At 37.2% G+C, this 11,836-nt stretch overlaps 1 protein-coding gene across 1 annotated transcript; it reads right to left on the reverse strand.

The window, feature by feature from the left end:
* Positions 1 to 4,778: 4,778 nt before the first annotated feature.
* LOC121315964 (basic leucine zipper transcriptional factor ATF-like 3) lies at positions 4,779 to 8,387 on the reverse strand. The gene is made up of 3 exons (XM_041250603.1): positions 8,097 to 8,387; positions 7,471 to 7,575; positions 4,779 to 6,751 (listed from the first exon to the last, which is right to left on the reverse strand). Exons 1-3 carry the CDS (start codon positions 8,148 to 8,150, stop codon positions 6,575 to 6,577), a joined length of 336 nt encoding a protein of 111 aa, XP_041106537.1. The 5' UTR covers positions 8,151 to 8,387; the 3' UTR covers positions 4,779 to 6,574.
* Positions 8,388 to 11,836: the final 3,449 nt, after the last annotated feature.

The raw sequence follows: 11,836 nt of genomic DNA on the forward strand, positions 1-11,836 counted from the left end.
CAAAACTCCAAAAATGCTAACTCAAAAGTACCCTTTGATGCTATGACAGTATTGTCTACAGGGTGCTAGAAATTTCAATATGATAATGCAGAACCTAATTCTAGAAAAGTCTAGAAAATGATGGATTGTAGGTGGACATTCTTAGAGAGTTTAAAAGGGTTATGCATGGAATGATTGCTGTCATTACCAATAAGTCAATATGGAAACGCGAATTTAAGAGCTATCTGAAAACCTCAGGCAGAAAATTATTTATGGTCACAAAGCTGGAGAAGGATAGAAGAAGATTTCCAAGCATTTGAGTATCCTGATTTCAACTATTGTTTCTATTATTATGAAGTACAAGACTCATGGTACTGTCACAACGCTCCCTCGGTCTGAAAGAAAGAAGATTCCATGCTGATAATCGTTCCGTTTAGAGAAAGTCTGGTGAGGTGTACAAAGAAAACACCATAACTACTGTCAAGCATTGAGGTGGTAATATCCTTCTATGGGGCTGTTTTTTCTCTAATGGCACAGGAAATGTAGTCCCAATACGTGGTAAAATGGTTTCCATAGCATACCAAAAGATATTGGCCAATCATCTGAAACCAATCATCACAACTGGATATTCAAAACATGACAATGATCCAAAGCACACATCAAAATCTACTTCAGAATGGTTAAAGAAGAACAAAATCAAGGTTCTAGAACGGCCTCGTCAAAGTCCCAATCTAAATCTGATTGAGAATCTTTGGTATGAGTTGACGAAGGTTACGCACAAGAGAAGTCCTCAGAATTTGAATGAACTGGAACAATTCTGTGTTGAAGAATGGTCAGAAATCATTAAATAATCATACCAAAAGCTCATTGACAAATATTCTAATCATTTAAAATAGGTTATTATTGCGAAATGTGCCTTAACCAGCTATTAATTACATTTTCCTTGTCAGGGTATGAATACTTTTGAATGAGCATTTTTGGAGTTTTGCAAAAAATTGCTGAAATAAATAATTGTAGACATCTATTTCTTGTAACTTTTTTCCTTCATCCACAAAACCAAAATTCCATTGGGGCATGTAAACTTTTGACTACAATTGTATGTGTGTATATATTGCGATGGAAACATGAGCTCTGGTGATGAATCTTCCTCCCGAGGGCGCTAAAGAACGAGAGGAGAAGTATCTGGAAGGGCTGGCCTGACAGTTCATTTCCGGGTCAGGAAAGTGGGTCAGCCTGGAAAGAAGTGAGACTCTGTTGTAAGACCGTATTGATTTGAAAGGTAAACGAGAGGCAGCTGCAACCGTTTACCTAGATATCATGCGGGATTACATTTAGGGGCCAGGGTAACGCTGATCTTTTCCTTCGTTTGGGTAACATGAGAAGGACTGAGAGAGGAGCTCTCAGAGTGTATTACATGTTGTGTGTTGTCTTTGTTTGTTTATAATTGTCTGTCTTTTTCGCACCACTAGACAGTTAACGCACACCTCCGGAGCTGTCGCCACGTAAAGCACTATCCGGAGCACCACTGCACAGAGCACCTGCACGTTTGAATATCCCCCAGGACTGGTGACCGTGCCTTTGTTTGTGTTTGAGACTGTACTGTGTTCTTCACCATCCCCGCACCTTACACATTGTTGTGTACTGCTGGGGATTTATTATTTGATGGTCGCCAGACCTGGAAACAGCACAAATAAACACTTGTTCACTGAATCACTGTTGTCTGTTCCTCACTCCTGCACCGCATCACCACTACACCTGTTCCCCTTACCAACCACTTTGCCACAATATATATATATATATATATATATATATATATATATATATATATATATATATATATATATATATATATATATATATGGTTTGAGTGAGGGATCTTCAATCGCCACCACAATCCCTGGATCTCAATCAAATTGAGCACAGTTGAGGTGAAATTCCATGCAAAAACAATCATTTAAAAGAATTATATTTGAAAAGCTATAGAATGGTAAGGAATAGATGATTACAGTAGTGAAAATCTTTAAAACTTAAACTGGGAGCAGCGTGTAAGGGGAAAGGGTTTGTATATTTGTGATGCATTTTTATGTATTCTTTACACAATACCGCCATCGTTGTATCCAAAAAGGCTTGGTTACTAGCAAAGGGAAACAATATACCTATGTATGAAAATAAGTATGTATGTATGGTGGATTTTTACCAGGTAACCATGAAATTCCAACCCTAACCCTAAAGACCAGGGCCTTGAGTGTCTGAGTTTAGTGTTTCATCATAAGTAAACCTTCACTGTTGGAAAACATGGATCGAGAATTGACTAGAAGTTTGCTACGCATGTGGACTGGCAGAGCTATACTGGTGTTCTTTTCTGAAAAGAGACTAATATTGCAGATAGCAGACTGTATGGTTCAAATTGCATGTACTGCTAACCATTGACAGAGACATTGCGTCTACAAGCTCTTGCCCAACACTGACTGCAAGCTAACGAGATAACAATGCTGTGGACTACAATCAGCACAGGCTCTAAAGACTTCAAAGAGATCGAAAGAGATAATGCCACTAGGATCAAAGGGGGTCGCAAGAAGATAACAAAAGGCAGATGTATGGACCTTTTGTCTCCAGGAGTGTGAAGAATGCACTGAGTTCAGAGGTTGTCACACTAGCTACACTGTTTAGTAGCCTATTCTTACCTCTGTGCGTCAATTGGAAATTTTGAAACTGTTATTTTTGTAGTTAATAACGACAGTACGGTACAGTGCACCTCTGTGTTATATTTTCTGTAGCATGGGTGGAATGGAAGGAGGTCATATTAGTACTGTCTAAATGGGGTTTAGTAATCTTTCAGACAAATTCATATGTTACATGAAGGGGTAGTTGTGATACTTTGATACCAAGGGACACATTTTTCAGTTCTCTTCATTGCCACTGTTTTACTTTGAGAAATATGTTTACTGAATCATTAACAAAAAACATCAGTACTGGCATGTGTTTTTAATTTTGAGGGGGCTGAATGATACTGCCAGTTGAAACATACAACATAAACTTCACTCTTACCTATTTAGGAATGAATTACTGTACTGTTTAATCATGACACTAGGGTTGGTAATTTAAGGCTTCTGTTCACAATCCTAAAAAAGATACGTGCACATATATAGATATAAAGAACAATACACATCCAAAAACAGCCCCTATGGGCGGATATCCTTTGATACAATTGGCAAGTCAGGACTGAATGACAGAGAGGTCAGGTCAAGGTTGAGGTGTGATCATGGATTAGGAGAGATCGCTGTTTTCAGTTTGTTATTAATTTATCTACCCTACTTCGTGTTCCAGCTGCTTTTCATTTTAATATAATGATGTTAATCCAGATGGTTGTGCAAGACACCTACATAAAGTTTATTTTCATTGCCCCAGTGATTCTACTGTGGTTTTTTAATTTAAAAAGGGGAGGCCCCACATGGCACTGCTGTTTGATTGCTAGATGCGTCATGCAAGCGTCATTCAAATCCCACTCACACCAAATTGCAGAACTTGTCTTTGTTGGTCCCTACATCCGTTCTTCTGTATGTCACACTTGCATATCTGAATCTGGAGATTTGCTTATAAAATTGTGATTAAACATCTAATTGCTAACTATTATTCTAGACATTCTTCTTACTGCGAGCCCCTCTCAGACAAGCAAAGGGTTGCCATTCACAAAGATTCCAGTGCATCTTATTATGCCAAAAGTGTGCACAAGAACCTCACCGCAAGACTTTTGCAACTCTACATATTAACTTATATTTTAAACTCCTAGTGGTCTACCCTTGATGAAGAAAATAAAGTTTAATTCCAGCCTTATCCCACACGACATTAATCACTTGTCATGTAAAAAAAAATAATAATTGTACTTCTTAGTTAAAGTGCATTTGTTGTGTTGTTTTCAGCCATAAGATAGACATTTCCACCCAGAACACATTCTTTGTATCTTATCTCTACAGCAACATCTCTTCAGTAGTACCGAGTGCATTTACTCGCACACACGTTAGTCTATTATACAGTTAATAACTAAGGAACAGTGACCGTAATATTACTGTCCACTCTGTTTGAAATTAGTCTTGTAGTCTTAACCCCACATCACAAAACCCTAAAAGATCAGTTCAATCAGAACAACGATACCTGCCAATAAGGGTCTAATTGTAAATTGGCCTCAGTTTGTAGAATATTTAAATAACGGATGTATTCTCCCTTTCGGTATTTTGCTTTTCTGTCTATGTTCTACAGTCCTCCACCATGTGGTAGTGTAATGGGGTTGGTGGTGTGAGATTCCTTTGAGAAGAGCCGTAGTCTGCTTTGCTGCTTCATTGTCCTCAGAAGAGCCTTTTTGCTCAACCAGCTTTAAGCTTGAGATAATAGAAAAGGGAGTAGAGTTCACTGGCCATGGTGCTGGCTTCACAATGTCATTTTGCCTGAGCAAAGGAATACATCCATAATCATGTTGTCAACACTACTGTATGTGGGGGGTATGTGAGGACTTACTGAATTTTGTTTCACAAGGTCAGACACTTTCTCATTTCAAAAGCCCCCATCTACCTATCTATGATTGGTCTAACTGGTGAACTGGCTTTTGTCATTTTCCTTTCTGACTGAAGACCAATAAGCAAGACATCCAGAAGGCATCTGTAAATTAGTTTCGACATTTCTTTGATTCTTAAAAAAAAAGTTAAGCTGTGATGAAAGAGAATACGTTATCAACACATTAAAATAGCCTTTTTTTCTTTTTTTTTTAAATATTTAATTAAAATACACATTACAAAGTACCTAAGTTCACTATAAGATACAGTAAAAACAAAAACAAAAAAATTCAAATTTCAGGCAGTTAATAGCATTCAGTGACTGCTGACAGTTTAATACTACCCTTTGAAGTACAGTAAAACCTGCCTATTACAACCACTAGGGATTTAAAAAAAAGAATGGTGGTTACTCTGGGTAACATGAGATCTATAGATTCAGCACATAAGATTCATTCTGGGACACTATAGACAGATGGCCCTTTTTAGGTTTAATTATTTAACAATTGAGAAAATGCATAGTCTTTTTTTTTGTATCTAAATAGTGGACAATCTTAATAATGCCACCCTAAAACACGCAAACCTGCCAGTCGGATTAATACATAGATCAATAATATAGCCTCCTTTATAATCAAGTAGTAAAATAAATGAAAAACATTTTGTCATAGCTAGCTACATTTAAAATGTAAGTACGACTCATGAACACTCAACATCTGATAAATATTAAAGAAAACGGTTACTGTTTCACATTCGTAGAGACATAAAAGTTAATGTAGAAAGAAATCTAATTAAAATCATAGTACCCATTAACCCTTTAGTACCTAGTGCAAACAATCTTCCTACTCCATCAACAAACCCTACCATGTACAACAACAGATATCTATGAAAAGGTGTAAAATATACTTCCCGTAGCTCTCACTAGATGGCAGCATCAAGCATCATTGATCACTATTTCAAAATCAGGGCAAGGTAAACCTTAAGCCGATCAAATAAGGTGTTGCTAAGCTCTTGAACATATTTTAGACTAAGCAACTCATAATATGGCTAAACTTATTGGTTCTATAAAATTAAACCAGTTTAAAGAGGGAACTCAACAAAAAAAAACTGATTTTTGTATCTGTTATAAACACAAACCATAACTGAAACCACCAAGGACATGTTATTGAAACAGCATGGAGCAAGGCCACATTGGTAGATGCCAGATTATCAAAAACCCTGAGTTTTGTTTGGCTTTTAATGACCACACACCTGTAGGGACTGATAAAGCAGAACTGCCTATTGAACTCTCAATCCCTAATCAATTATATGTTTGGTATTTTTTAATACTTTTGCTATGGTTCACAAGAGAATTAACTAACCATAACTTAAGTTGCATTTTGGTACAAAGACCTCTATATATTTTGCCTATTCAGCAGTGCTATCTGCCCAGAACATAATATGTAAAACATAACAATGGTTCTGAAAGTTCTACAAAGGATTTGGATACAAAAATGAATGCTTATGGAACAGCTGTGGCTTCCAAACCAAGAAACGCTTTAAATTAAATTACTTTTGCCATATGTCCACCTGCTACTAGATTAAGAACAATTTGAAACCAGACTTGCTCAATTTGCAGACTTGCAAATTAATTTCAACTGGCACTCTGTGTGACCCTGTTAGGAAAGCAGGCTGGGAGAATTCAATCTCTCCAACTCGCACTGATGGAAGTTACCTAATGTTTTAAATCTTGTGCTGCAGGAAAAAATATATGAAGGCAGAACACGAGGAAGGTGAATATTGAATTAACTTACAAATAGAAATTACACAAAAATGGGATACATACAGGTGATCTTTTGACTTTTAATATCTTGTTGCAGATTGGATTGTAGACTGCAGATGGAAATGGCAGCAGCCCGAGTTTGATCCTGGAGCAAGATCAGATTGAGTTTTACAGACTGGTTTCATTGTGCAGATGGAAAAGTAGCACTTGAGTTGAGAAGGCTGCAACTATCTGCACCTGTTCACTTGAAAAGTTCCTGCATTTGGGTGAAACAAAACAGACCAATCTGTCTCTATCTTGGCATTATGACTTCTGGTCGGGGCACGGACATTAAGTTCATGGCACAGTGTATTAAGGGACATATCGGCTCATGGCATTTTAATGCCTCAGTCAAATGCCTCAACTCGTCGGTTAGCTTCTCCACATCTTTTTTCAGGGAGCAGTTCTCATACTCAAGGCACTTATACTCCTGTGAAAGTGATAACAAAGTCAGACAGTATTATCGCTTCAGATATTTGAACAAGCAGTGAATGATTACTAAGAAGTAGAGCCAGGGATCTGATGTCGTATGAAACTCAGTAAAGACTCACGTTTTTACTGTCTGTATCATTTTTGTTTTAAGCAGAAATTACTTTGCCGCTGCTTTACATCCAAACTTCCCTGTCGGAATTAGAAGTGGTAATCACTGAGTGATGAAAATTTATTCTAGAAAAATAGAAACACCTTGCAAGCACCTCGTCACATCTCATCAGTGTTCAATACCCAAAACAGTGTTAGGGTGTGTGTGGAGGGACCTGTAGGATGCCCAGTCACAACTTTCCGCATGAGCCCCAAGAGAGTGAAGAATACTATTAAAATCACTTTGGGGTAGAAAATCAGTTACATTTAAGGATGACCTAATGACCCTAATTTATCTTGTGGATTACAAATGTACATACTGGTACACTGAAGCTAGCCTGATATGTGAGTCTACAAAAATTGCTGAAAAGATTTGTGTGTGTTGCACAATCCAACTGCAAGCAAATCAGCATTTTCTAACACCTTGGATGGTGAAGCGCAATAATGTTTTAAAACCACTTTTTAAATCTAATTTGTAAAGAAAATGTTTAATTGAAGACGTAAGGTTGGTGGTCTCTATTGAAGATGCTAGTTCAGTTTTCAAAGGAGACTGTACACTACGATATTTACCTCATGGATTTTGTCTGCTTTCTGCATCTGCTTTTTGCGACTTCTCTGTGCAGCTACTCTGTTCTTCTCTCTTCTCTTTAACCTTTTACCATTGTCCTCGAAGCTCTAAGGTAAAAGGGTTTTTTTGCATTTACTTAAACAGAAGCATTTGTCATTGACATCAACCAAGGTAGCCCAAACTAAACAGTAACAGTTGTGGTACTGCCGAATAGCAGTTTATCAGAATGGTGGGACAAAGGCTCAGTGTTACGTGACTTGCCTGGCTCACGGGTTAGCAGAGGTGCAAAGAACTCAAGAGTATCTGCTGACTCCCTAGCTTTCATGTGTAAACAGACTGCAACAGTGTCGTTTTTAAATCTGTCTATGTAGTTAATTTACAGTTACAGTCTAACTGCACAGCTTCACTGTTTTGTTGTGTGGAAGGGAGAGAGAAAGAGAGAGAGAGAGACGGGCGGGTTGTTTTGCACAGCATAAAAGACAATGTTCTTTAAACGCTGAGATGACATTTCGTCAAATTAATGCTTTTTCATTATTCAAGTGTGGACACACTGAATACGATACATTTAACAAGAAAGTAAACCTTAGAAACGAGAAGTATTATTTTAGCATGCATTTGCGTACATTACCTCACATCCGTGGAACAAGTCGTTTTCCTCTTGTAAAAAGTCGCTTTCAGACATTCCACACCGTTGGACGGGACAGCACAACAACACATAAACCGGGGTTACTGGCGGAAGAAACACGCATTGGGATCTTGTTGAGCTACAGCCCGAGTATCTCTACTACATATAGACAAATGCAGAAACTAACCCCCGGGTTCTTCCTATTCTACACCACCTATTGGGGTAATCCGAAGTCTCGACGAGTGGTTTCACTTTTTACAGTCTAACCGCGTTCTTGAAATGTCCTTACATTTTCTTTTAAGTCACGTGCTCGGGGAATTTTTGTTTAAACTGTCAGTTCATTGCACTGAAAAGTTTTCAGTGTACAACGACTTACAAGTATTACTATTTGCATTTTGTTTTTTGTTCCCAGTTACTAGTAATATATTAAGTTATTAAGTACCAAGTATATCAGTACTTCAACTTTTTATTTTTAATATTGTGCATGAAAGTTTTTCATCACAACTGTGTGGAGTAATATACGTGAAAAAAAAAAAAAATCTATCTCGTGCGCACCAGACACTTGGTCTTTCTCAGTGGATAGGTTAGGAAACAATCACCGTATTTTCTTATGGCATAACAACTGTGCAAACCTGGTGTGTTATTATTTGAACGTAAATAAATTATTTATTTTTCTTACTGTCTGGAACATTTCTTCCAGTGTAGTGTTACAATGTGGTACGCGTACCAAATATTTGACCCGTGTAAAGTTGGAAAGTGGTACGCTATAGGGTTGGCAGTTCTCCGGGTTTGCTAGCTCCAGTAGCTCAGCTCCAGCTCCAACTCCAGAGTTGAAAGCTGTAATCTGTTTTTAAAGCTGTTTTATTTTCTTGTGCAACTTTTCTAGTATTTCAGTATTTACAACATAAAAAGACAAGTTTAACCGTTCAAACATAACAAAGTAGAAACTAGTACAGTAAATAAAGAGGAGCAAAAAACAGTGAACTATTGTTAAAAGTTAGGGGTAAGTAAAATATTAATTACTAGAGAAAGGAACACATGTATATGAGATTAACTGGAAATACCAACACAACATATTAAACAGAAACATGTTTTCCATTTAGTTGGATCTATTATTTTTGTGCACTCATGTTCAATTATGGTGCATATGGTTCAATGATTTGCTGTAGGCAGAGATGTAAGCTGCGTGCCAAACAAGAAAGCTGTTTCAACTTCAACAGACTGCATGCACGTACAGCACATACCACTTGTTTTAAGTTAAAGGAGTCCAGCACATTTTGCACAGAGGAGGCAATGTTCTCCCCAATATGGGACTCATCCGCAGAAATGCAGCCAATGCATTTTACAGTTAAATTCCACTCCTGGTCAACAGTGGCATGTCATGGCAAGAAACTGCTTGTGATTTTTGGTACAGGTCCACAGATCAAAAGTAATGGCAGCATGTGATGTAGACATTAGTTATTGTTTTAAAATACCCACAATGCTTGAGTATGTATTGGTCAACAGTGTTCCGGAAACTTTTTCTTGAGGGTGGTTGCACAAAGCAGGTCTTTCTGAAAAGATTAAAGTTCCAATCGCACACTTTCTACAAAATCTCTGATGCAAAATGAGTCAGAAAATTCTCCTTTTAAAAACAATGCTTTCAAGCTTTCAAAATTCTAAAAGGTATTGACAATGTCGACCCAAGGACTTTTTCGACCTCAATAAAGAAACAAGGACCACAGGTCACAAGTGGAGATTAGATAAAGGGGCACTCAGAACAGAAAATAGGAGGCACTTTTTTACACAGAGAATCGTGGGAATCTGGAACCAACTCCCCAGTAATGTTGTTGAAGCTTTCACCCTGGGATCCTTCAAGAAGCTGCTTGATGAGATTCTGTGATCAATAAACTACTAACAACCAAACGAGTAAGATGGGCCAAATGGCCTCCTCTCGTTTGTAAACTCTCATGTTCTTATAATTAACACATTATTCCAGCATGTGACCTTAACTACCTGGCAACCATCTTTTGGCCAGTCAAGTCAGGACATAATTTCTGAAAACAGATTGCTGTAAAATGAGATGAATTTAAACAGAGCAAGTGGTTAAAATTACATAATTTGAAAATACTTAAGAGTGTAGAGTCTAGAGTCAAAATACGGCGCCTTCTTTTGCACTGAGATTATAGAATCAGTTATGGAACTAAGGGAAGGTGTGATTAAAATAAACAAAAATAATATGTTATTTACTAATAGCTGATGTGAGAACTGCTTTTATTTCATCACCCCCAACACATAACAATACCTATGAAGTTACATATTCTGTTAATATAAAAATAAAGTAAACTGGACTTAATATATCAGTGTTTAATGTAAGGTAGGAGAGTGGAGCAGCTCCAGAACCTCAGCTTCAGGCTCCAGGCTCCGGAACACTCTGGTGAGCCTGAATCCAGAACCGTTCCGTTCTGCTCAGGAGCACACCTAAAGAAAACTGGCCAGTGCTGCTCAGGGTCTTGAAGCTGGCTCCAGACTCTGGAGCATGGCCAACCCTAGTATGCTGTCACATTGAAAGTGGTAGGCTGTGAGATTTTGGTACAGGTGCAATCAATTGTGATGTGTTGTGTTTTCCTATTGTCAGAGGTATATTTACCAATAATTATACATTATTTTTTGCAAACGATTAATTATACATTATAGGTGAAAGGAGTATTTTGAGTCATGTTTCAGGATTTGCGACTTAATTATCTCGATTTATTATGGACAATACACACATATATGCCCTTTACATTATACAGTAGGCTGCATCATACAATAGTTCATAGCTCCTGAAGACTAACTTGCAGGAGAAAGCTACTTTACCCCATGAAAGTCTTCATTATAAGGAGTAAATTGAGTCATTTGTGTCTCAGCGATTTGCAAGTTGTTATCGGGACCAACACATTGACGATCAAGCCCAATCTTGCTTTTGTTCTCAGAAAGTAGGCGCAACTGCAATGCAAAATGTCATCTCTGAAAATGACAGCATTGCAAAGTCAGAGAGAAATTACAAAAGAAGAGGAAATCAAATTAGGCTACCAGTCTCTTACAAGTATTAACTAACTTTAGCACACAAGATACTATTCTCTTTTTTTTTTAATTCACACTATGTCCCTTTAGGGGTTCTGTAGTATTAAGGTTGCTAAGTCCAAAATAATATTTTAAAGCTGCATGTTTTCACCCACTCTGTCTGGGTTGTGTGTTCGGTGAGTGGAGAAGGGGATTGGAGACTGAGGTTAAGAGAATAATAATAAAAAGAAGCTCACCGTGTTTTGTCTGTATAGTCAGTTTTATTTGTCTGTTTATTTTGGCTACCAGTGCCGTGTCCTGTGTATGTGTATATATATATATATATATATATATATATATATATATATATATATATATATATTATTATATTATATATATATATATATATATTTTAAATTTTAATTAATTAATAATAGGACCAATAAATAATAATAATAATAGAGACCCAATAATTAGTCATTAGGGACTGTTTGGTGTTTTTATTTCAGCACAAGGCTATTTACAAAATGGACAATGATTTTTAGCATATCTAAAATTTACAATAAAAACTATACAAAAAAGGAAAAACACAAAAACAAAAATATTACAGGAATATGTGAAGCAGACAAGATGTAATTTGTGGAAAACTGAAAACAACTGAATGCTATTTTGGGTACCCCCCCCCCCCCCCCCCCCCCCCCCCCAATGCCTACAAGTTA

The sequence above is a fragment of the Polyodon spathula genome, chromosome 5 (genome assembly GCF_017654505.1).
Source record: "Polyodon spathula isolate WHYD16114869_AA chromosome 5, ASM1765450v1, whole genome shotgun sequence".
Classification (NCBI taxonomy): domain Eukaryota; kingdom Metazoa; phylum Chordata; class Actinopteri; order Acipenseriformes; family Polyodontidae; genus Polyodon; species Polyodon spathula.